The sequence below is a fragment of the Phragmites australis genome, chromosome 23 (genome assembly GCF_958298935.1).
Source record: "Phragmites australis chromosome 23, lpPhrAust1.1, whole genome shotgun sequence".
Classification (NCBI taxonomy): Eukaryota; Viridiplantae; Streptophyta; class Magnoliopsida; order Poales; family Poaceae; genus Phragmites; species Phragmites australis.
In genome coordinates, this window is record NC_084943.1 from 2,377,635 (window position 1) to 2,404,904 (window position 27,270).

A 27,270-nucleotide genomic window follows, 5' to 3' on the forward strand; every position below is an offset into this window, starting at 1 on the left:
GTATGTGGAAATGAAATACAGGTGCAAACAGTGTTAGCTTGTGTACAGTGTTAGCTTCCTTTGTGTGCCTTCGTGTTGTGTTGCGTCCAGGTGAAAGCATGAGTGAGTTCTCTCCGGGCACTGCAACTTCACAGAGGCAAGACTAGAGAAGTTTTTGCTCCGTATGTGTGCTAACCTTAAGTGAAGAGGAGAGAAGTGCTAATTAAGTGGATTAGCGCTAATAATTGGTATCAGGGCCTAAGGGTCCTGAAAGAAGATGATGTTGACCAGTGCGACATCGGAGATCGATGTCGAAGATCAGCATTAGCGAGGGCTTATGACGTCCTGTGTGCGCTGCTGTGGTGGCATGATTGGCGCATGTTGTGGACCCGACAAGTCCGTGACAAGCTACAATCGAGGTGTCACAGAGGCCGCGAATGCGTGGTGATGGTGGCACGCAGCTAGTCTGCGGCGAGTGCAGACCCGGCAGCGGCGTGCTGTGACGTCGAGCGCGTGGCAAGCGCGGCGAGCAGACAAGTGCACGGCGATGGCACAGTGGTGGTCTGCGTGCTCGAGCTACCACAGAGGCATTGTGGCTTGATGACCAGCTGGGCGCGCGAGGGATCTCAGTCGTGTGGGCTGTGAGCTGCTGCCATGTGGGCTGCTGGACTATGCATGTAGTGGTGGCTAGAGTCTAAGTTAGTTACAGAGTGTATCATGGTGTAGTGGCCAGATTCGCAGTGAGTAGTGAGTGGATCTGTAGCCAAGAGTTAGGTGCACCTATAGATTACTAGAATTGCATGTGTTTATGGCGAGGTTGACTGTGTGCCGACATCGCAAATGATGTGTGCACGAGTAGGAAGGTGATACGGCCCAGCGACGAGGAGAGCAGCGGTGGCACACCAACGTCAGACTTCATGAGAAGTGGAGGCCATAGGTGGCGGCAGACTCCATATGAGATTTAGGCTGGTGTTGGTGGTGAAGACTATCGTCGTAAATGGGTCGGTGTGAAGCCAATGGTGAGCACAAGACCAGTCTGTGTAATATCGATGATGGCGCGTGTGTCGCGCAAGCTGCTATTGCTTGTGGCAACAAGTTACCATTGTGTGTGGCAAGACTAAGTCGTGATCGGCGCTGTGAAGGTGTCATCCTGGAAGGTATTATATGTGGCTACAAGCGAGTTTCGGTGTTCCGCAATGGTGAGTTGGAGCAAGTCAAGATTAGAGGGGAAAATGTTAGCCGTAATCTTGACTTGCACGTGAAGTGTGTTGGCCGGGTTGTGCGGCACAACGTTGTCACGTTCAGGTTAGCTATCGTGCATTAGTGGAGTGCATGCAAGTTAGTTGTGTTAGTGGGAGAAGTGATCAGATTGCATACCGAGTAGAGCTATGTGAATTGCAGTGAGCGGTTGTGTGCATACCGTGAAATTAGGTAATGGAGTTAGTGGTAGATGCAAGTGGTTGTTTGGGTATAAGTAGCAGGTGTGTGACCAGCAGAAGTCTAATCATGGCTGGAGAGCAAAATGTAATAGCTAGGGTGCCATATGATAGAGTATGTGGAAATGAAATACAGGTGCAAATTGTGTTAGCTTGTGTACAGTGTTAGCTTCCTTTGTGTGCCTTCGTGTTGTGTTGCGTCCAAGCGAAAGCATGAGTGAATTCTCTCTGGGCGCTGCAACTTCACAGAGGCAAGACTAGAGGAGTTTTTGCTCTGCATGTGTGCTAACCTCAAGTGAAGAGGAGAGAAGTGCTAATCCAGTGGATTAGTGCTAACAGATGATTCAGCAGCAGCAGCTGCAACTACAGATGCAGCCATCAGAGTATTTGATCATCAATGTAAGGAACAAAGAGCAGTAGGAAGAGAATGCTGAGGAGCGGAAGGAGCAGACGGCTCCTCCAGGTGATCCAATCCCTTTGGATCTTGTGCTGATTTTGGGTAGTAGAACATGCATGATGCTGCAGTTGAAACGTAGTGGAGACGGCTGTCTATCAAGCTATTATTGGGTGCTGCATACTTGTGCTAAAACTTGGAGTCTCAATCGCGCACTTGTTGATGTTGCAACATTTGCTGATCTGGTTGGCTTAAGGGGTCCTCCCAGGGAAGAAGTTCTTGATGCAATCGAAGATTGCAGAGCTGCCACTCAGTGTTTTGTCGAATGGGCTGAATTCAGGTGGTCAGGCTATCTGTTGATCATAGCTCAGCTAAAGGTGGTCTGTGAATGGGCTCAATTCGAATGTCCAGATCATAGGAACTCTGCTCATGCCTCGGCTGAACTCATCAATATTTATTTATCAATACTATATCTTAAAGCTCTAAGAATTGAAGCTACTGTTTATGTGGGCTCTAGGTATGTATATATGTACATATACGGATATGGATATATATATATGTACATATATGTGTATGTATGTATATGCGTATTCATATATTTACATGTATAATTCTAAAAGTTTCAGCACTGTAGCTACTGTTCATATGGCCGTGTGTATACATGTATATATGTACGTATACGGATATAGATATATATATGTATATATACATATACGTGTATGTATGTGTATATATATTCATATATTTACATGTATAACATAATTTTTTGGAAAATTTCAGAAAAATAGCGAAAGGTATAATAGTTATATTGATAAATCGGCTGAAATAATCTAAAATGCACAGAAAAATATCTAAAACTCAAAAAAATATGAAACAATTTTTTTTAGGTTCGTATTACTGTCGTCTACATATTGAAATTATGTGCATGCATAAAAATAGTACTGTTTTTCTCATAATTAAATGAATATGTTAAATATTAATAAATTTATAAATAAATATTGAGATGCTCAAAATTGGTGAAACTAATTTTTTAAGCTGAGGGCAAAATTCGAGGCTTTGCAGCGCACTCAGAGGTTTTGTCATATTTTTACATGTGATAATATCATGTCTCTCCAATGAAACCAAATCCACTCTTTGATGAAAGTACACCTTTTTATATTCTGTATGAACGGTGTACACGTTAAGTGACTAAAAATTTTACATAATACTTTTGTGTTGCATAATTTGAAAAGGCACTTGCTTGGGGAGGACCTTGGGCCGCTGAGCGTGAAGGAATTGCAGCAGCTAGAGAAGAATTAAAGTGATTCTAGGGGTCCAAGTTACTGTACGTACTGTTCATGGTACTGTAGCTACTATTTATGTGGGTCCTACGTATATATATAGATACGGATATGTATATACGTATCTGTATATTTACATATATAATTTTTTTTTTGGAAATTTCAGAAAAATAGCAAAAGGTTTAATAGTTATATTGATAAATCGGTTGAAATAATCTAAAATGCACAGAAAAATATCTAAAACTAAAAAAAACATGAAAAAAAATTAGGTTCATATTACTGTCGTCTACCTATTAAAATTATATACATGCATAAAAAATAATATTATTTTCCCCATAATTAAATGAATGTCTTAAATATTAATAAATTTATAAATAAATATTGTGATGCCCAAAATTGGTGAACATAATTTTTTAGACTTCTTTTGTCATATTCTGTGAAAAAAAAAACGGGCACGACGTAGGCGCGTTAATCCGCCTAGTCTCTGTTGATCATAGCTCAGCTAAAGGCGTACATCAATGAATCTCATCTTTGTTGATTACTGCTGTTGGCATAATATACCTGGGTCATGGTGGTAGGATCATAGCAACTTGGGTACCGATGATGATGATGAATATTGGATAATTAACATATCTTGGTACCCTAGGATATCTCGTAATTCTCAGAACATATTTTTATCTCTAAGAAGGGGATCCCTTGATGGAAGTAAACTATCTTTAAGTACTCAGGGTATCTTATAAACAGGAAAGTTTATCTTCAAGAATGGGAAGAAAGACTCTACAGGACGTACGGCACTTTCATATATATACGAAGCCTGGGCCCCCTACGAAGGAGAAGAGTCATTAGTAGTCAAAGAAGTCACTCAGATCTTTTGACAGGCCAGAAGACAACCAAAGCCAAGCAAGAAAGTTGTCGAATAGGTTTAGATCCATCTAAACTAGCCATATACTTCATTGTAATAGGCTTAGATCAATACAAAATAAACATGACATAGGGTTATTATTCTTAAGGAGGTCTGAACCTATAAAAAACCTCGTGTGTTCTCCTACCACTCGGCTACCAAGAAAACTGTGAATATCTGATTCACAACAAGACAGGATCAATCTTCGTAACTTCTGACAACATGGATTATAAAGACACCAACCCAGATTAATTCGATGAAAAACCATGAGGGATTTGGACATTTCCTCCAATGGAGGTTACTCATGAGAAGTTTTCGCTATCGGAGGCAAGGGTAATGGTCTGGGTAATCATGAAGACGACCCTACAAACAGACAGGGCCCTCAGGCTTCGGGCGCAACGATGGTCAGCACCAGATGAGCATACCTCCCCAAATTCTTAACAGAGCACCGATCTTACCATCTCCCAACCATCAGCATGGGGATAAACGCTTCAGATCTACAACCGCTAGGAGGATCCTTCTCCTAAAAGAGGCCCTCATATGCCCTCCAACCATAGATCTGACGACCCCAGCTAGTATCGATTGGATGAACTTGACGATCGACTTAACAAAAGAGGTCATCATCTAGGCTGAAAACTCTCATCTGGCCCTGGTCGGAATTAGTTCTAATCGTGGCAGACCATGCAATCTTTCGTCGCAAGATGTATCAGACTCGAAGAGGTGTAACCCCCGGAACAAAGCTTCCCAGGATGACAATCGGGTGAATAACAACCACCGAGCCTCACCAATCAAAGGTCATCTAATTAGTGACTTGTGCGAGGTCATCGACGACCGGTGAAGGCGTCCGAGGGCCTTGGAAGAGGCTTCATATACCCCTTAGCAATCTAATCATAGGACGTCTCAACAACGATCAAATCAGGATCGATCTTTGATCCTTGTGGGAATGAATCTTGAGGCTGCTGGTACCAAGCAGGGCGCCATCAACGGATGCATGGCTTTCTCTCGAGATTTATGGAACATAAGCTGGCTTGCAAGGTTGTGCCCTGGGACAACTGAAAAGTACAATGGAAGCACAAAACCCATTGAGTTTCTCCATATCTATATCATAACTATCCAAGCGACTGGTGCAGACGAGAATGTAATGGAAAATTACCTCCCTACATCACTTGAAGGGGCATCCAAGACATGGTTGACCAACCTATCACCAGGAACAATCTACTTGTGGGAGCAGCTTTGCAATGTATTCCTAGCCAAATTCCAGTGTAGATACATTCGCCCCATCATGAAAAATGATCTCTACTGTTGTGAGCAGACGAGGAATGAAACCTTGTGCGAGTTCGTATGCCGCTTCAGCAATATCCGGAACAACACCCTCAAGATCAACGACTACGACCTCATACAAGCATTCACTCAGGGGGGGGGGCGTCAAGAGCCGAATATGTGTTGAAGGTATCACAATCTAGGAGCCTAACATAGTCAAGGATCTCATGAAAATCATTAAGGAGCTCATGAAAATCATCATTGAGTCTGCAAAGGATAAAGGCACACTTCTCTTTGTCAAGGAGAAGACTCAAGGAATCAAACGCCCTTAACCCGAGCTCGAGGGTGATAGGGTCAAGACCAAGTGCAAGAAGAACGTTAAGGGAGGTAAGGGTAAGAAAATAATTATAAGGAAGTTTTTGCAAATCTGCCTGACACGCGTCCCGATAAGCGTCCCAATTCTTCTCAAGGCAAGAGTTCTACACCAGGCTCTAGCGAATGCCACGGTAATCCTTGGTACGACCTCCACCAGACCGATAACCACATCGTCCATGAGTGCCGCCTCTGGAAGAAGATGTTCAAAGTGAAGGTCGAGAAAGCGGCCAAAGGAAAGAAGACCCAGGTCACAGCCCAGAGTGGGGATTCCAGCTCCAGCGGTAATCATGACGACATGGATCCGATCTCTTTTCAGCCGGACGAGAGGACAATCCGCAACATGTTCGGCGGTTCTGCATCCTACGAGTCCAAAAGGCAGTACAATACGGTGGCCCAAGAAGTCTTAGCTGTCATCCCCAAGGGTCATTGGGCCGTCAAGTGGTCAAACATTGAGATCTCCTTCATCCAAGAAGATTGTCTTAATAACATTGTACAGCCATACCGTTTCCCGATAGTGTTCGAGCCTATGATAAATAACTATAGTGTTACTCTAGTTTTTATCGATGGAGGGAGTTCCCTGAACATCCTCTTCGCTAACGCACTCAAAGGGTTGTAGTCCCCCAGTCTACTATCAAGTCAATTACTCAAGCCTTCCATGGTACAGTACACAGATCTTTAGCCACCCGCATCGGCCAGATATAGCTCCTCGTTACCTTCAGGAAGCATGACAACTTCGGATAGAAAAGGTTCTGTTTGACGTGGTCAACTTTGAGATGGCATACGATGCTATCTTGGGAAGACCTACTCTCGCCAAGTTCATGGCCACCATGCATTAAGCATATGAGTGCTGAAGATCCTGGAACCTGAGGGAGTCATCACCTTCTAAGGTAGTCCCAAGGCAGATCTCTATTGTGACAAGCGGGGTCTCGACATGGTAGTTCAACACCAACCAAACGAGGAACCCAAGAGCTCAAGGATCAAGGTGGATAAGAAGCCTCAATCATGACCATGATCATAGCGCCTCGAGACACAAACCCAGAAACCCAGAGGCTTGGTTCCATAACTAATTAGGAGCCATTGTAATAGTGCCTACGCTACCCCTGAATTAATAAGGGTCACTTCTTATTGGCTTAATATAGTATGTGTTGTTTAGGTTTAAGATAATAGGTATGGACAGCTCGTTGGTCATCAATAAACTCTGGAAGTCCCAAGTGTAAGTACTAAGAGTATCTTTTCACAGTAATAAAGATCATATTGCCTAGGAAGTTGATCGAATTCTTTTCCTGCCTTACTCATCTTTTTGTGCATCCTCATGCCCAACAAGTAGGGTAAGTCGCTTCTCGGGTCCTTCATCCCAAACGCACACCCGGGGTGGCGAAAAGCTTTTCTCAACTCAAAGGCAATATGAGTTCTCTTTGCGTTATTACATTTTTACTGTTGAAATTTCCTACATGAAATCCTTCTTCCTTAGTAGACAGTTGAGGGCTTAATAAGTACTAGGCACTGGAAACTAAAAACAACATATTGTGTACCTTCTCAAAGCATATTCTAAGGATCGTTGCATTGCGAACTCGGAGTTGCAGAAAAACTTGTGATCGTGTTCCACAAGTGATTGGGGGCTACAATGTCTCCCACTCAAATAGATCTAAGGCTGGTCATAATAGTTGCTCCGACTAGCGATCAACACGTCCTGAACTAACTGAAAGAAAAATGTCAATAAGAAGTCCACGATATGTTGTCAAAAGAGTCCGGCACAAAGTACTCCCGTCAAACATGAAAAGCATTTAAATTCCTACCAATCTAACAAAAGCTACAAAGTGTTTATTACAGAACGCAAGGTATAGAAAAAGAAAGCACAACGGTGAGGGAGAAACCGAGAAACCTTGAATTCCATCTCATCTATAAAGGCTTTGGCTACCCCAGTCACATCCTCCACCTTCTACGCCGACAACTCCTCCTACTCTTCCCCGAAGCCCTCCTAGAGAATGTAGATGTTGATCGCCTGTTAGTGGGCCTTCAGGATGGCCAGCACAAAGGCAACTGCTTTTTTCGTGCTCCACCCGAATTGTCTCGAGAGGTGCTCGGACACATTCCGTCGGAGTCCCCTGAATGCCTCGGCAAGCTTGGTCACCCGAGTAGCCAGTTTGGCGACATCATTATTGCTGGTAGCATCCTCCTGGATCCCAACTCCAGCAAGCATCTACTGGAAGACGTTGAGAGGCGTGATGAGTTATTGATGGGTGGCTATCATCTTGGCCTTCTCCTTGGCTACAGCTTCTCAGGCCTCGGAGAGTTCTGCAGGGCAACATGTTAGAGCCGCAAAGTGAAGAGATGGCAAGTCAGGAATACCAGAGATGTACCCTTGGTTCAGCCCTTCAGTTCGGTGATCGCCCTTTCCTTCTCGATGATCACCTGGGAGAGTTGCTGGTGCAGCACAGTGGTGTCTTCTGCATGTGTGGCCACCCGGGTGGTCACTCGCCGGACCTCCTCATGGACTCTCTTCAGTCGCACCACATACACCTATGAAACTTCATGTTAGTACCCATTATTACATCAACTAAGTAATTGTTTTGCAGGAAAGCTCTCTATATAAAAGGATGAGAAGACGCTATCCAGATCGCAACCGGGAGGACCTTCAACGATCTGCTTCCAGGTTAGATCCCCGGGCAGCCCATGCACCTGGTTCGAGGGAAAAGCTTAGGAAGTCGAAGGATCATTTTCATGGTTGTCAGCAATAATCTCTATGGGCTCATTGGGCTTTCCCACATCTCTCTCGGAGGAGGTCACGACTAGGGCCTTGAAAGCTGAGGCTTTGGGCTGCTTGCGGTGCTCCGAGTAGCCTGCAAAAAGAAGAATTTGAATAATGTGCTCCTATCAACATAGGAAAGAGGTATGTGGTACTTACGCATACCTAGGCCGCTTCTTGGCCAGGGAGGGCTTCACTGGGATCAAGAAAGACGATGACCTCTTAAAGGTCTGCTCGGGGGCGCTTCCCTCGGTCCTTGATCCAGTCGGAGTTAGGGGGAACCGCTCGATGAACCCGTGGAGCCAACAGCCTTATCGTTGTCCTAGGCTAAAACATAAACGTGCCCAAAGTCAAGAATAAACCGGCTGTAAAGGCTCTGGGTAAAAGCTCAACTTACCAGGGTTGGGGCTGCTAGTCCGAGTGTTCACATTGTGATTGGATCCCCAGAATACATCACCAGGGTTGGATCACCAGCTAGTGGGGTTGGCACCGAGTTGGCAAGAATAGAGGGGGCTGGAGCTGTTGGCGTCGGTGGCCTAGAATCACCCGCCAGCGAGTTGGCCTCCACATCGTCATCCCCCTCTGGCTCTCTCCATGGGCTGAGGATGAGACTTGCAATGATGCATCATTGCCTCTGATCCCACTTGTGCCTACAGTGCCCGTGATGACAATGTCATCCGAGTCTGTAGCTAGGGCCCCTTGCGTTCTTGGCCTCCAGATCAGGCTGCCCACACCCGAGAAGCTGTCCAAGTTCATGACGACGATCAGTATAGAAATGACTATTCGTAAAGAAAACAAAATTAAAGAACGATAAGGTTTATGAGACTTACTGACATGATCCTCCTTTGGCTGTCGAGATCCATCCCTACTATGGGGATATGGACGTTCGAGCGATTGGACGAGGGGATTGCATCGAAGAGAAGCTTGGTTTTCTTCCGCCTCCAGTGAGAGAACTACCAAAAATTGACAAGAAAATCATAAAGGCTAAGCTAGAAATTCCCTCAAAAGTGACTATTCACAGTTGGTAGGTACCTATCTCACCTTCTCGGGCTGGATCCATCCTGGCAGAGAATTGCTTGGCGCCAGTGATCCTTGAATTTAGAGGACTCAGGCAATGCCTGATTAAATCTTTGGCGATGTCATACGCCTTTAACTTCCTCTCCTTCAGATGTTGGATCTCTCCAATGAGTTCTCGATGGAGGGCGGTCATCGCGGGCTCTTCTATCCAGGCGGGCCTTAGTAGTAGCGCAAGACCACGATAAGGGGGCCCCGATGGGCAGGGCTAGCAATAGAACCCCTTCATGTGCCACTCCTACTAGGAGCACTTGGTGGCAAAGTCGATGTACTCCACCGACTTGCCAGAATCCGGCATCGCCAGTTGCCTTGTTCTGAAACCCCTTTTAGCATGTAGAATTATTTGAATATGCCAAAGGATGGGTGAAAACCCAGGAACATCTTGCACAAATGTGCGAAGACGCTCAACGTGATGATGGAATTGGGGTTGAGGTGGATGAGTTCCATGCCATAGAAATTAAGCACCTCGATGATGAAATTGGAAGTAGAGAAGCATAATCCACAGCGAAAAAAGTCAAGAAACATCACCGTTCAGGTGGTATTCTGGTTAGGGATCGTATGCCCCACCACCGGCAAGCAAGGGATTAGAGCTCGAGGAGGGATCACCTCATCGATCTCCACCTTAATTAGGGTTTGCATGGTGATCTCGAACTCATGCCAGACCGGGATGGCGCTCACCATCTCGTCGGTGCTGGAGCTCTCCTTCTCAACCTTCTTTCGTCCTATGGAGGCGGAGGGATTAGGGGAGGAGGGGAGGAGGGTTTTTAGGGGCAAATGCGCGAGGAGCACAAAGAAGATGGTGGAAAGCAAACGATGACGTTGGGTAAACGGTGAAGTGGGCTCCCTATCTGCTTTTATACATGACAACGAAGCTCGGGGACGTCTCTTTGACTGACTCCATGTCACGACTCGAGGCCATGACCTCTCGTATTCTTGTATCATCACATTTAATGCCCGGCACATGCAGGGCAGTTGGAGCATTGACCCGAGGAGTTCGACACACCGCACCTCCCAACGTGTGCATTTTCTCTCCGCAATCACGATTTCCTGCCAAGTAAAAGATTCTCACCACTACCCAAAATCTCTACTGCAATGATCCAACTTTGAACTCAACCAGTGACAACCGAGTATGAAGCAAACAAAAAACCTACTTGAATGGAACACCTTCCTAAGGACTCTCTTGAGGAGTCGAAGGTGTTTGGAATCCCATGTAGAAGATCAAAAAACCCGGTTAGATGCCTCACCATAATCGGGAACCCGAGTCTTACTCGATGACACGGTCGAACAAAAAGGTTATCTTTGATGGTCATGTACTTGATCCGTGGAAGCCTCATTTCACATGCTAATGGGGAGCTTGATGATGAATACTGGATAATTATCATATCCGGGCTCCTCAGAGTTTCCCATGATTTTCGGGGCATATCTCTATCTTTAGGAAGAGAATCCCTAGATGAAAGGAAACTATCCGTAAGTACCTAGGGTATCCCATAAACAGGAATATTTATCTCCAAGAATAGAAAGCAAGACTCTGGAGGACGTACGACACTCCAATATATATACGGAGCCTAGGGCCCCTACGGAGAAGAGCCATTAGAAGTCGAAGAAGTCGCTCAAACCTTTCGACAAGCCAGAAGACACACAAGCTGAGCAAGGAAGTCATCGACTAGGTATAGATCCATATAGGATAGCCACATACCCTCTTATAATTGGCTCAAATCAATACAAGACAAACAGAACATAGAATTATTATCCTTAAGTAGACCCGAACCTGTATAAAAAAAAAAAACCTCGTGTGTTCTCATTCGTCTACTCTATGCACCCTTACCTCTTCAGCAAGTTCATTAGATCGGTGGCTCACAAATCGTCGACACGTACTCGATGTGATGTCAAACATGTGGGCAATACAAGGAATCATGTTCAAGTGATTTCAAAATATGTGCATGTTGTATGACTGGTACTGGAGCATAGGATTGTGAAAAGAAGGAAATACACAAATGGCAACCACAAATAACAAGTAATGTCACAGCCATCAGTTGAGTGCCTGTTCTCTGGTGGAAAATGGAAATAGTTGTATCTCTTTGATGTTCAATTGGAGAAATACTACTGCAAGGAGTTTAGCCTGTTCTCTGGTGATTCAAGGTTCTTTTATTCCGAATTCACATGCATATAGACAGTGGGATATCCTCTGGAGCGGAAGCATCGTGGTTCTACTATCCTCATTGGAGAGCTTGAATGGTGCACTCAACTACAGACATATTTGTGTTGATTGTGGCGATCAAAATGCTATTTGTGGTGAATGGAGGTGTGCTGCTAGAGGGCAATGGGTAGCAGCACTTTTGCAGGAAGACCAGGTTGTTGATGGTGGCCAGACGGATCATGAAGATGTTCAACATCCACCTGCGGCTCATACATTCAGCATCATTGTCTAATGTGCTGGAACACTCTTGTTGCCAATGAAAGTTCAAGTGAACTGAAGATGCCCTACAAGAAAAGGGAATTGCAGGACATTGTTGTGATCGAGAGCAACACTTCATTACCAAGACTTCTCATTGATAGCATTGGCCGAAGATGTTGCTGGAAAATGTCGTTGGCGAGCTCGCCATGTGCCATCAGCCGAGCACAGCAGTCCGACCGAGTCTCATAGCGGTCTGACCGCTGTTTCAGGAGTCAAATCATCCCTTGGACCGGTCTTACTACCGGGTATCAAACCGACATAGTTCTCAGGAGTCTAACTGCCCTTTCCCATGGTCCGACCACCACTCCTAGCGGTCTGAGCATGCATATTGTCGATCTGACCACGGTTAACTTAGACAGACCCGTTTTAGGGCAATTTACTATTTTGGTGAACATTGTAAAATTCATTATAAATTATTTATAGTTCCAAAAATTGTGAAACCATTTTTTTGGTTTTATAATAATGTCTTCTACTAATTAAAAATATCTACAGTCATGAATAATTAATTATTTTTCTTAGATAAATTAATCAAGTTAAAGGCTTCATTAATTCACCATTAATTCATTACAAGTCCAAAATTGGTCAAACTAATTTTGCTAGCCTTCTTATAATATCTTCTAACTAGGAAAAATGTGTTTACACATATAAAGCATATTTTATGACATTTCATCATGCTCATGGCAATGTATTTTTCTCTTTTAGTGATTGACGACCGGAGAGTGACAGGTTTTCTTGAAAAGATTTTGTGGTTGATCATGATTGTGAAGCAGAGCACCAAGGTAAATATCTATCATATTCTCCCATATGTTGGCGAATTATTGGTCAATCTGTTAGATATTGTTATATGTCGTTTATGCATGTTTAGCTAGTCGATATCGGAAATCAGGTAGAACCTATCTTGTTGAATTTATCCCTATCTTATTATTGTTGATCCTCATCATTGTAACCTAGGGATAAGTATTTTAATGTTTAACTTAAAATTTATTCAAAATACTTAGCAATGCATAGGTCACCGATAGAAGTCGAGCGGTGAAACGTTTAATCGTTCGCGAGCTATAGGCTTAATTACTTAATGATGTTGGGATGAAGAGTTGGTGAGAATAGGACGAGATGTGAGCGGTGCTAGGGGTAGGTCAGAAGACAAATCCAGATGCCATAGACCGCTTACATCATTTAAACACCATTCGTTGGTGCTGTTAACATAAGCATTTTTTCGTTCTACCACATATCCAAATAGAGTAATGATGAGCCAAGTATCGTAAGTCGCCACATTTATTTGACTCATGCGCCTGTGATATGAGCGGAAGGGATTGTAGAGGCATCTGAGATTGCTCTGATAGTAGACCTAGTTGGCCTCCACATACTCGGGCATGGGAACAACGATTTGGGGTGGGTACATGAACAGTTGTCACATGAATCATCGCTTGCAACTAACGGGTTCTATGGAGGATGGTCTCGTATCATGTGGGTAAATATGTACTTCCCTGCAAGGTGCAAAATCAATTCAAATTGCCGTGCTCTCGATTATGAGTAAGCTTAATGTTCATTACACATCACCTTAGAGTCTCGTTTGGATTGATGATATTGAGGTTATATGGGGATGAGATGAGATGGTTCATGTATGTTCTATGTTGAGATAATCACATTTACATGTGGTTATGGTTATGTTCTTATGGTCTTGTTAGGATAGCCTAAGTTTTTAGGTTATGTAGGTATTCACATGTCTATATCGTTAAATTGCTTTCACATAATTTAAGTTAATCTTGTGGTCTATTTCTTGCCAATTCATCCAAATACATAATCCTTAGAGTCGGAGATATATATCTATATGTGTAAGTCTTGCGAGTACATTTGTACTCATCGTGCTTTGTTGATTATTTTGCATGTGAAGTTAAATGTTGGCTATGTACCCCACTGAGAGTGGTGTGGTGACGAGTAGTCACTATATTACTAAACCCGGTCAGTTGCCTTATGGGCAAATGGCACCACCGGTCTTCGATCATTTTCTTTTAGATGTTAATTCTATTGCGATTTATATATAATTGCGCTAGATGATACTTATCTTTTGTTTAATTTATCAATATATAAGTTTTTGAGTTTTTTATAATCGTGATGTTGTGATATACATGCTGGTAGAGATATATGTGGATAATAGATCTCCTAGGAATTATCAAAGTATACATATCGGGACTGTTGGGATTAGATTCAAGTTAATCATTGGTGATTATGATTGTTATGATTTGATGTGGGTTAGCACGTGACGCGTCTAGAGATATACGTGTGCTAGCTTTCATCTAATTAAATGATCGTCCTAATAATTAATTTAAATACAATTTAGACAGATCCTTACTCTAATCAACCAAATCAAGACTTGGTTCTCTTTACGTGCACACGTCTCTTTACGTGGATATATATGGGCTACCTAACTCCTCATTCTCGATCGATCACGAGCAATTTTCCCTTGCTGATTGACATGCATGGTTAATTGTTGGCTAATAGCTCTATTCCATCCATCTGTGACCTCTCGATCGCGTGGATGCTTCTTAGCCAAGCTAAGACTTACGTTCACAAGTATTCAATACTTCAATTCCAGCTTCACGTCATGCATGCATGCTGCTAACGTCTGGCGCCGTATAGTCTGTTGGCTCCTTAATCGTTTAATGTAGGCATGTGGCGAAACAGTTCGTGCATCTAGATTCTTCTTGAAGTGATGTCTGTTGGCTTTTTAGATTAGGGTAAATAGCACCATAATATTATTACCAAAGTAATTTTACTCTTGTTTTCATGTCTCTAATCTAGGTAGTTTTACCGTATCAATGATCAGTATTTTTAAAGCACAATGCATGTATTCTACAACGTCATTTCAAATGGACATGACAGAGAGTACTTCGTTTATCATAATTGATTTGATGTTCTAGCGGTGAGAGGAGATCGATGTTCATATAAACAATCATTATCCCATTAAGAACAAACTTGCTCAAGGCAGTTCTGAAACCCCATAATTTATCTGAAGCCGAGAAAATCTAGATCAATCATTTCAATTAATATAGGTACAAATTCAAAGCTAGCCAGTTGTGCAAATCAATCATACCTGCTTCAAATAATAAGTGTTAGGAAACGAGTAGGCTACGCTAGCGTAAAATAAAAAAATTCTACCACATTTAACTAGAAAACTATACGAGTAGAAGATCATGGATCGTTACCACTAGACACCCAGTGTAGCGGAAGAAAAGTTAAAGTAGAACGATCTAACATCATGTGCGTCGATATAGAGGAAGCAGTCGAACTCAGTAGAGTTGTCATAGACGACCGACCTCCTAGTTGGGATCAACTTCCAAGTTCGTCTTCCTTGTTGGAAGCGTTTCGACTACCTAGTCAGGAGGGTTCCGACTAGTCATGATCGTCTTGCCAGGAGCAACGTCAGTCAATCAGCGTCGCAGTAACAGTAGCGCCTCCACGATATCCACACGTCCTGGGGTGGAATGTCAAACTCCGGTGTGCTAGCACCGCACGAACAACTAGGGTTTCGAGATGTTTGGTGGAGAGGGCGCGGCTAAGGTTTCAGAGTGGCTCAACCATACGCACCCCTTCCCGCACCTACCTCTATATAGATCCTAGTATGGGCTCCCATTGGAATCATATTATGACTCTAGTCCCTTACGGATCACAATCCATTTAAATTCTCTTACGAATCCAATCTGTGTGTCTTGTTCTAACCTATTAAGTGTGTGACCTGTTATGTTCATATATAAACAGCTATGACTCGAAAATCTCTTTCCAAACCGAAATCAACAGCGATCACTAGCAGAATATATTGATTCCCGAATATACACAAAGATCTTATTGGTTGAACCTTGATATACACATGCACCAATCCATTTGCCTCATTATATCAATCAAGTTCAAAGTTAGACATGTGCCATCCTTGTGATTGCTCGACCATTCACTCAATCTTGTAGCAAATTATTCAACTTGTGATTAACTCTTTAATCACATTGGCATGGCCATGTACTTTCTAATCTAACCACATTGAGGGCTCAGAGATACCTCCTATTATATTGGAGGGGTCAATTCTATCTTGATCGCTCACACCCCATGACATGTTTCATGGCCAAAACAAAATCTACCTTTATGACTACTTAGTCACGGAGTAGTGTTTGACAACCTCTAAGTGTACCATTATATATTATGGGAATTAATGACAATCTCAAGTCTAAGGATCATACAGGTACACCATTTAAGATTACAACTGATGACACATCATATAACAATCCCAGTAGTATCTCAAGGTGGGTCTAACCAATACTATCTCTACTACTTAAAACATACGCAGTGGTCCGTCCTCAACAGACAGTACGTCCTGCCACCTGGCCATATGGGTCGCGCAACATCGTCCTGTGCAGCATGAGCACACCCGCCTGAGCTAGGCCGCGAGCACCACTTGCCTCGCTGGGCCACCAAGCCCCTCATCCACCTGGGCCATCCATCTTCGCGGCACACCTCACTACGTGAAAAAAAAGTCATTAGTGACGAGTGATAACCGATATTAGTGATGGGTCATATACCCGTCACTTTTATCGTATCACCAATGATAGGTCATTAGTGACGGATGATGATCCGTCAATAATAAGATCATTAGTGATGGGTCATAACCGTGACCCGTCACTAATGTTTAGTCATTAGTGATAGGTTGTAACCGTGATCCTTCACTATTGACTGAACATTAATAACGGGTTATAATCTTGACCCATCACTAATAACAATATTTTTCGTATTTTTTTGACACAAAAAAGTCAAACAAATTCACCTGAGCCATCCCAACGCAGACCCATCCCATATGTCTCACAAGCCATGCTTTTTTCACATTATTTTCAAATTTGCGTTCCATGGGAATTGAACCCGCGAGCTCCTCCTCGCGCTTGTACCACCTTACCACCTATGTTATCACGTAGTTGTGATAGAAACTAGATATTTTATCCTTTTAACCTTCTTTGTTAAAGGTCATTAGTAACACATCATAACCATGACCCATCACTAATGACTAATTTTGCAAAATTTCATCGAGGGTTATAATTTTGCTAAATTATCTTAAATGAAAATTTTGTCAACCACAAAGTTGTATATCTCATCGAGTTCTACAATGTTCTTATAAATTTTGTCCCATCTGACTCCGTATGAAAAAATTTGCGTCCAACCCGTGCAACGTTCAGTAAAACAGCCATAACCTTTGCAAACGAAGTCCAATTTCGATGTTTAACCTCTACTTCGAAGCTAAGGAGGAGGCGCATTCGAAAAAATACACGACTTAAGACCTGTACCTTTTTGACCTCCCACCCCCCCCCCCCCCGCCCAAAAAAAGCTTGAAAGACACTCGACAGGATCTTTGAAGTTTTTTCGTCGAAAATTGACCTTCTCCGATTTGCCTAGAAATTTTTTGAGAAATAGTGCTATATTTGAAATTTAGTCCTGCGTAGACGTTTCATCAATCCGAGTTACCAACTCACGATAAAAATCTTTGAATATGCAATTTTCAACTTTGTGACCATATGTATATCTTTTTCAATGATTCCTACTAGTTTTACACTAGATCCAGCACTTTAGTTTGTGACCCTCTGTGAGGTTCCTTCATATTTATTTGTGCATCTATATGGCTTCAAATAAAAAGTGATAAACTACAAAGTTGTAGACCTCGTTGAGAGCTATAATTTTCATATAAAGTTTTTTCTCATCTGAGTTAGTATAAAAAAGTTATAAATTTTTTACCCGACCAGCAATGACTTAGGATCCGACCAGTCATTAGTGAAATGTCACCTAAAGACCCATCACTAATGAGTCAGGCATTAGTGACGAGTTTCTTTATCACCCGTCACTAACGAGCATGCCATCTCTACCCGTCATTAATGACTGACTCATAAGTGACGGGTCTTTAGGTAACCCGCCACTAATGAGTGTGCTCTTTTTACCCGTCACTAATGACTTCATCATTAGTGACGAGCTTTGAGGTCACCCGTCACTAATGAGTGTGCTCTCTCTATCCGTCACTAATGACTCCATCATTAGTGATAAGCTTTGAGATCACCAGTCACTAATGAGTGTGCTCTCTCTACCCATTACTAATAACTCCATCATTAGTGATGGGTTTTGAGGTCACCCATCACTACTATCTTTAGTGATGGGTTGTTCCCTCACTGTCAGTAATAACCCCTCATTAGTGACGGGTCTTGACCGAGTCCCATCTCGAGCCACACATTAGTGACGGGTCGTCATTTAACCCGTCACTAATAGTGCATTAGTGACATATATTGAGCAACCATCACTAATGACTTATCTTCTTTGATGGTTTCTTATGTAGTGTCTCCAGCCGCACGGGTCACTTTAGGCACCTGGGTCGCTCGGCTTGGCCGCCCTCTGGCGTAGCCCCACCAGGGCTACTGCCTAGTAGCCGAGCTAGCCTGGGATAGCACCAGCCGCCTGACTCTACCACGGCCTACTCACCTCTGCACGTGAACAAACACTTATGAGCCAACACGCTTCTGAGCCGCTTGCCACATGCACAGGCCCCACGCGCACCCGCTAAAATAGCTAGTAACTCCAGCAGCCTTTCCACGTGTAACAGAACACGATCTATACGTGCCCGAGACACCAAAACTACGTGGTCCGGCTTGCATGCCTCATCAAGAGAGATATTTGTTGGAAGAAAAATACTTTATTTTGAGTAAATTTTCGGCTCCCGTTGCAATATACGGTCACTCAACAACTTTATTTCGTGTAAATTTCTTATGGTTCGCAGCGTTTACAGGCACAACGTGAAAAAAAGTCATTAGTGACAGGTGATAACCGGTATTAGTGACGGGTCATGTACCCATCACTCTTATCGTGTCACTAATGATACGTCCTTAGTGAAGGGTGATGACCCGTTATTAATGTTCAGTCATTAGTGACCGGTCGTGACCAGTCACTAATGACTAAACATTAGTGACGGATTGTAATCTTGACCCATCACTAATGATCGATGAATATTTTTTGGACACAAAAAAAGTCAAAAATATATATTTTTTCATCTGAGCCATCCCAACGCAAACTCATCTCATATGCCTTACAAGCTACGCTTTTTTCACATTATTTTTAAGTTTGCGTTCCGTGGGAATCGAACCCATGATATCCTACTTGCGCGTGTAGCCACCTTACCACCTCTGCCATCACGTAGTTGTGATAGAAATCGGATATTTTATCCTTTTAACTTTTTTTACCGAAGGTCATTAGTGACATGTCATAACCATGACCTGTCACTAATGACTAATTTTGCCAAATTTCGTCGAGGGTTATGATTTGATAGGTGACCTGGAGTGTATTCAGTAAAATGGGTATAACTTTTGCATACGGACTCCGATTTTGACTTTTTTTTTACTCTACGAACATTAAAAAAAGTTACATCCGTTTCTCCCCTATATTGTTAGGTTCGGAGAATTTTTTGAGGCCAAAAATGGCTTGCAAGATTGAGTTCTCGCCCCGGAAGTTTCTACACCGTTTTTGGAACGCGCGCTGTGTCCATAGCCGTCACACCTTACATCAAATTTGAGCAGAAATATATAATAGTTCCTATTCTAGTGCTGCTGAGGTGAGAAAAAATAAGAGAAAAATAAAAATAAAATAAAAAATATTTACGAATACCGTCATTAGTGACTGAAGTTGGTTATTAGTGACGGGTTACAAGTTGACCCGTCACTAATGACTGACCTAGGACAACCCGTCACTGATGACCTTATCATTAGTGACGGGTCACAAATTGACCCGTCACTAATAACTTGCCTAGGATGACCCGTCACTATTATCATCAGTGACGGGTCATGTTACGACCCATCACTGATGACCTAGTTATTAGTGACGGGTCACAACTTGACTCATCACTATTATTATCAGTGACGGTCATGTTACGACCCGTCACTGATGACCACTCATTAGTGACGGGTCTATATCTGGTTTCGATCAGAAAGGAGATTAGTGACGCGTCCTTATTGGACCCGTCACTAATAGGACATTAGTGACGTGTGTTGAGCAGCCGTCACTAATATGGTGTCTTCTTTGCTGGTTTCTTATATAGTACGGTTTGACACGTAACTTTGATATTATATTGTGCATGACTTATATTACATATATTTTAAGTCGTAGAGATAAGATTGTATAGTATTGTTCAGTTGTTAATTGCCTAGATTAGTTCCTCTATCTAAGGATACTGTAACTTCCTAATCCCGGCGATTGCCCGGCTATATATGAAAAGCCAGCCCGGCCTCCTTGGCCTGTGCAGTGCTTGCGAGTTGCGCCATCTACCTATCTTTCTACACCATCTTTCCTCTTTCTTTCCTTTTCTTATTTTTTTTATTTCAAGTACTTATATCTGTTTCTTACTTCTTTTATTTGCTTTCAAAGTTTTTGTCCTATATTTTGAATTTCCATCTTTTGCAATTCGCATGCATATATGCACACAAAAGTTTACGACCAGATGTAGCAATTGGGAAGATAGCTCATGCAACAATTTGTGGTGGAGACCTAATTGTTTAAGTATAAGTGAATTGCTCATCTTTTTCTATCAGTTTAGGATTTTAGTGAACTGGCTGATGCATGTAGCTTAATACGATATCAAGGTCAGATGTCTTGAGTTCGAATCCGAACATACATAATTAAATAAAAAATTGCAGTCAACTTCTATTTACTTTTGAGTGAACTAGTTGGTGCAACAGTATGGGAAAAAAAACTTAAGCAACAACTTGTAGTACATATGCAATAGTTTCAAGAGACCTAATTTGACAATTGTTTGGACTCAACAGTTCGGAAGTCCCTTAAGCAGTGATACATGTGACACTTCAATACCTTATGCGACCGTTAATTTATATCCTAAATGGTTCCCAGTCACCAGTTATATATAGTCAACAAATTAAAGATGGTATCCTGGCAGAATGGTAGTATTTTGGATTTGTTACATGAGCATCTTTAATTTATTCAGAAGTATTGTAGAGTTGTCTAGATAATATCTGCAATTTTCGTGGCTGTATATTTGGTTTGTTCAAGAAACAGGACAAAAAAAAGCACATTGGGCCATAAATAAAAGAACATGTGACGTAATTCATAGGGGAAAAGGAAAATAAGTTAACAGCTAGCGTAAATCCCTATTTGGAACGTAGAGATTTTTCCCAAATTCCCGTAGAAAATGAACTGTTTCCTGTAACATTCTTGTGTTACTACTGAGCCCTAATTTAGAAAGGACTCAGTCCTGCCGAGAAGCTAAGTGATCAGTAGCCAAAACATTATACTTGTCCTCCTATGGATGCATCCGCAGTCGTCAGGATAGTAGCGAGCTGCCTCCTATAGAGTTAACCAGCAGTTTACTGAAGAAAATTCTATAAAATCTTTCATCGAAAGATCTCTACGAGACTCTGATCTATATCATTTTTTTCTAATCTATCAGTTGATACGTGCAATTGAGAGGAATGAGTAGGACACGTGGTTTGCACAAGAGAGAGTCATTCTGTGAGACCGAATCTCATATAATTTTCTTTGACAATTTGCTTGCCGTTTTTTTTATAAAAAAGTAGTAGAGGGCCTTTGTGCGGTACAAAAGGTCAATTGTGACTTACACACTCTTTGTCTACATGCGTGTGTGTCTACGTATTATATTGGGTTTAAAAAAACTATGGAACTACTACGAAGCCAACGGTTGCATACACACCCTCTGTTTTCTAGTTGGATGACCAGAGAGTTTCAACATGTTTTTTGCTTTTTGCAATTTGTTCAAATGAATTTTGGAATTTTGTACTGGTTGCGAGTCTTGCGCGTTCTGCACATCTGGTATGCAACCGATAGGAGTAACATGAAAAGGCTGTGAGTTTTTTCTTTCACACCGTGCGAATATTTCTCAAGTGATTGAAACCAAGATTGGTTAATTAGTTTCAAGCGCTAGAAAAGTAGCAAGTAGCAAAACTGTTAAAAAAACACGCAGCATCGTTCAAACGTATGGAACAAACACACATGGAGTATATATTATCAAAAAGAGGTGTAGGTACTATAAGGTAGTGGACATGCATGGTACAAACTCGGTCTCATGTCGGTCTCCTACAAACGGAGGCGGCAAAGAACAAGGAAATACCGGTGGCCGGATACAACAACAGTAGCAAGGACACGTGTGACTGCTCTCTCACACACACGTACGTACACTACCAAGCGTGTAACAGTGTACACGACGGAGAGATCTTATTCAGTAGAGGCATACTAGATATTCCATGTAGCAACGATGGAGCCATGCAGGCTCCGGCGAGAGATAGAATGAATCCGGTCGTTTAGTTCACCCTGCATAAACACATCGATCATGCACAAGCTTTGGTTAGTATATATATACACGAACTAGTTGATAAGGTCGTACAGGGATAGAGATGTATATATATGTATGTATATACCTGGAGCAGTCGATGGAAGCGCTGATGGTGTACGGGAGGTTGACGCCGCACTTGGAGGGGATGCTGGCGGCGTTGGCGGGCTTGAGACCGCTGGCTCTCGCGGCGCCGGTCTTGAGGCAGTTGCAGGCGGCGCGCCTGTCGGCGGTGGTCCTCGCGGCGGCGTTGAGTCTCCTGACGCCGCTGCAGCATGCGGCCGAGGGACCGTTGCCGGCGCCTCGGGCGTAGGCGAGGCAGGGGCCGATGGCGGAGTTGACCTGGCCGCAGTTGATGGCGGCGTTGGCGTGCGGGGCCGCCACGAGGAGCAGCGCCGCCACCAGGGCGATCAACACCAGCTGAGCGCGAGCCATGTCGATCTCTCTGATCGGTCTCTTGTGCTAGCTGTGTGGGACGACACGAAGAAGCTAACTAAGCAGGTGCTTGCTAATGCTCTCTGGTGAGGAGAGTGCAAGGGAATGTTGGTCTTTAAATAGGGTTTCTTGCCGACATGGATGCATGCATGCATGCATCCATGCTGTTCAGTTTCAGTCGTCGGTGGCTCCATGTCCATAGGAGTCAATAGCTCGGCACAAGGTAGTTGGATGTTGCGGCAAACCACATCGATCGTCAGTGAATTTAATAAGCATGCACTCGCAGCAGCCTAACACGACGAGTAGTATGCTTTGCAAGGTCTGACGTACATGCATGTATGCCTCATTCGGTGCTTTCAATTCAATTCAATTCAATTCAGTGCGTGTTTGGAGTTAGATCTAAGTGCTTATCACACAATTAAACATCCATCCGCCGATATGATCAATCGATCCTTCCAGGAGTCGCGTCTTCTCCCACAACCACCAACGTAGACGCGTAGATACGCTGTGTGGAGGTTATTCGACGCTTAATTGTCCAGCGATATAATCGAACCCCGCATGCGTTGTTCTCTTTTACAGTTACTAGTACTAGTAGTTTGTTTATTCGCCTCATTAGAGATCGCGGACAAACCGAGCACATGAAAGGGTCATCCCTACCCTGTCCATAATAATAATGAACCGACAATAATAATATATCACTCTCAGTTTATAAGCTTCAAACACACGTAAAAAACTGAGTTAGCAAGAAGCTACAATAATAATAGTTATCACTACCGGTGTCTTGTTACGAATCAGCAGTGATAGTCAAATTATCACTGTCAGTTCTTAAAAAGACGTGTCTTTAATAATCGATAGTGATAATATTTATCTCAATCGGTTCGTATTTCAAACCAGCAGTGATAATTCAAACCGATGGAGCAATAATTGACGAAGATGAACCGACGGTGCTAATTATTATCACCGCCGTTTTGTATTCTAAACCAGCATATAATTCTTCTATAAATAGAGCATGTCCCTCAGCCGTTCCATCTCATTTCGCTCTCCTGAAGCCACTCTCGAGGGGTAGTGGTGGTCGAAGTGGAGCAGTGGTCGCTATCTTCACTGCATCCACCTATACCCCTTGTGCCCTACTTCAACGCGTCCTTCGAGCTGTAGCCACCTCGCGTTTGCCGTGCCCGCCGTCCGTCGAGTTATGTGCCATAGCCACCTCGCGTTCGCCGTGCCCGCCCCCTGCCAAGCCAACACGCAGCCGCGCCTTCTCCGTCTCCTCGCACCGTCTCCATTATGGTTGTCTGCCGTCTTCTGAGACGTAGTCACCACGCATTTGCCAAGCCCACCGTCTGCCGAGCTCCAAGCCATAGCCACCTCGCATTTGCCGAGCCCACCATCTCGCAAGCCAACAAGAGGACACGCGCCTTCCACATATCCTCATCTCCTCTCCCCGTCTCCACTACGCGCGTGAATATTGTGTGAAGATGATTGTGGCAATAGGTAGATCTAAACGAATGACAAAAAGTACATTCACTTCAAACCAAGTTTGAGTGTTAAAGATTGTGCCTTTTCCATTCGTTACTATTGTTATTTGGATAGTATTGTCACTCGGCTAGCGCAAGATGTATAATGGATGGCGTAGGGTTATTGTATCAGGAGCTTTTTGACTTGGAACATCATAAGAGCTCCTAGTACATTAGCTTTGCAACATCTATTCCTATTTGTATATTTAGATATAAAATACTCTACCACAAATATTTTGATATAGAGGCTTCTGTCTTAAGTTTGAGATAGATTCCCATGCTAAAGAGTTCATGGTACAGTATTTTTACACATGTGAAAGGATTATCACTGCCGATTCAAGGTATGAGCCATCAATAATAGTTGGGTTATCACTGTTGGTTCAAGGTTTGAACCGGCAGTGATACTTACTATTATTGTCGGTTCATAAGCCGGTAGTGATAATCATGGATTATCACTACCACTATGTCAGACGTGTCTAAATTACACCCGGCTTAATGGACCATTTACAATATAGTTTCACCACAAGATATGCATAGAGTACAAATGTTTAACTTATATTACATACCTTGTTCATCACAGTTTCTACTTAATGATAGAGTTTTCATATGCAGTAGAAAGTATTACTAAACAAAAGATCAGTTGCGCCATTGCCCAAAAGGCTCCACCGAGATTAGCTCAACTAGACCTCCTCTACTCTTGCCCATCGCCAGCATTGGCAGAATAGAAATATCCATACACTAGTTCATCGTTACCTGAATCAACTTAAGGGCAGTACCCTAAGTACGAAGGTACTCGCTAGACTTACACAATATGGGTATATATATTTCTGACTCCAAGGATAATATATTTGGATAAATAGCAAGGAATGAGCCCACAGGTCTAGGTTAATTCAACGAAAAGCACACTAACCAACATGATGACCTAAACAGCTAGCATTAAACAACAAATATCATAATCTTCAAGAAAGGTAAACTTGCTCAACTTAAATAAACATCCTTAGATACTTCTCAACATCCCACATTTCTCTCATTTTTTCAAATTGAACAAAACTCTACGATGATTCCCAATGGACATTAAACATGCTCATAACTGAGAGCGTGACAATTTGAATTGATCTTACACCCTGCAGGAGAGTACTTCTTTACCCACACAACACGAGACCATTCGGCTTATACAACTGATCATGTTGCACAAGGGGGGTACATGTGACAATATTTCCCAAATAAGCCCGAACCATTTGGAGCATGCGCCTAATGGTTTGGAGGTTAACTAGGACTACTCCCGGAGAAACCTAGATACCTCTACAAGCGCGCGTCACTCACACCTTAGACGTTCAAGCCAAAGGGTCATAGCTACAAAAGGTATTCAGCTCATCTTTATCATATTCGGATATGTGGTTAGTCTGAAAAAGTGCTTAAACCAAATGACACCACAGACAGTTCTTAATTGATGCAAGAGGTCTATAGCACCCAGGTCTCCTCTCCCGAACTGCCCCTAACCCCGCCTACACCTCGTCTCAATCTTACCAACTCATCATCTCCACTTGTCATTCCTTTGAAACATTAATTAAAGACCATGTAGCTCACGAACGATGGTAACATCCATCGCTTGACTTTTACCCAGGACCTATACAAGACTAAGCAATTACTACATCACTTTTAAGTTATAACATGACACATTATACCTAAGCTACACAGACTAGGATTAACAACTTTGCCAAGGTAGGTACCATGCAACAAATAGGACCTACCCGATTATTGACATATAGTCGCTAAAACATGCATAGACGACACATTGACCAATAATTCACTAAAATGTAGGAGAAATATAATAGATACTTGTCTTGTGCTTCCCCGTCTACACTAACAAAATCCTCTGGTTCTCCTTCAAGTTTAAGCACGTGACTCTCCAAAACATCGGCTTCTAATTAAAAGAACGATGCATCGCAATGAGTATGGATAACATGCGATGAAAGATGCTCCACAGTGCAAGATGACAGTGGAGATGCAATGCATTGTGTCATGAATTTAAAGCTTCAATGATTTCTTAAATTGGATTATTGCTAATTGATTTATCAATTTCCTTCTTAAATTGGATTATTGCAAATTGATTTATCAATTTCCTAGGTTAATTTAATCTTAAACTAAAGCTTATTCCTAAATCAAAAGTTAATTATGCTTAACATGAGGCTGAGTATTTTTAATAAACAAGGCATAACTAACAAGATTACTTATGAATTATTAAAGTTTAAACACATTATATTAATCATCTACATTTAAATACATATTTTGAAGCTCCTAGCATTTTTTTAACATGTAAAGAATGATCATACGAAGCTAACAAAATTGGTTTCATAATTTTTGGAGCTACATTTAATTTCCTATGCATTTTACAAGTTTTCAACCTATTTAACGGTGTACAAATAATTTTATTTTGCATTTTCTGAAATATACAAAATAAACAAAATATCTAAAGCCCTAAAATCTTTTTTGCACCTAAAGTTGGCTAGTCACACCCATGACAGTGGGCCCAGGCTTATTTGACTCTGGTCAAATGACCAGAGGCCATGGCCTGGCACAACACCGAGCCGACCAGTGGCACGGGCTGGCCTTGCCGGTGACGAACGGCGGCGAAGTTGGCCTGGATGAGGGTACCAATAGAAACAAGCCGTGGAAAACTCATATGGGGAGGGTTTTGCCAGTAAGCATGGCCAGAAAATGGTCGACGACGAGCGCCATGGTGCGGCGACGCTTGGTCCATGTAGACAGCTGCGCTAGTGACGGCTTAAGACAAAAAAGCATGAGCAAAAGGAGAAGGGAAACCACGCGAAGCTCACCATGGGCTGGTTGAGTCCGAGGGGTCGTAGACTGGTGGCGCATCAGCAAGGGGTGGAGAGAGGCTCCAGAGTCGAGGAAGATGACGGTGTGACGTTGATTCGACGGGGAGGATGGTGGAATCCGCATGGGCAACGATCGGGGCAGGCTGTTGGAGCCTTAGTGCACCACGATGAAATTGACAGCAGGGTTCAAGCAGGCTCGGCCAGAGAAGGACAACGGCGGT

General features: G+C 42.8%; 1 protein-coding gene across 1 annotated transcript; it reads right to left on the minus strand.

Annotated features, from left to right (window-relative positions):
• Window positions 1-21,907: 21,907 nt before the first annotated feature.
• Window positions 21,908-22,777, minus strand: LOC133905749 (non-specific lipid-transfer protein 1-like). The gene is made up of 2 exons (XM_062347512.1): window positions 22,349-22,777; window positions 21,908-22,241 (listed from the first exon to the last, which is right to left on the minus strand). Exons 1-2 carry the CDS (start codon window positions 22,693-22,695, stop codon window positions 22,232-22,234), a joined length of 357 nt encoding a protein of 118 aa, XP_062203496.1. The 5' UTR covers window positions 22,696-22,777; the 3' UTR covers window positions 21,908-22,231.
• Window positions 22,778-27,270: the final 4,493 nt, after the last annotated feature.

Coding starts and splice junctions, on each gene's coding strand:
- LOC133905749 (XM_062347512.1), bottom strand. CDS start 22,695: ATGGCTCGCGCTCAGCTGGTGTTGATCGCCCTGGTGGCGGCGCTGCTC.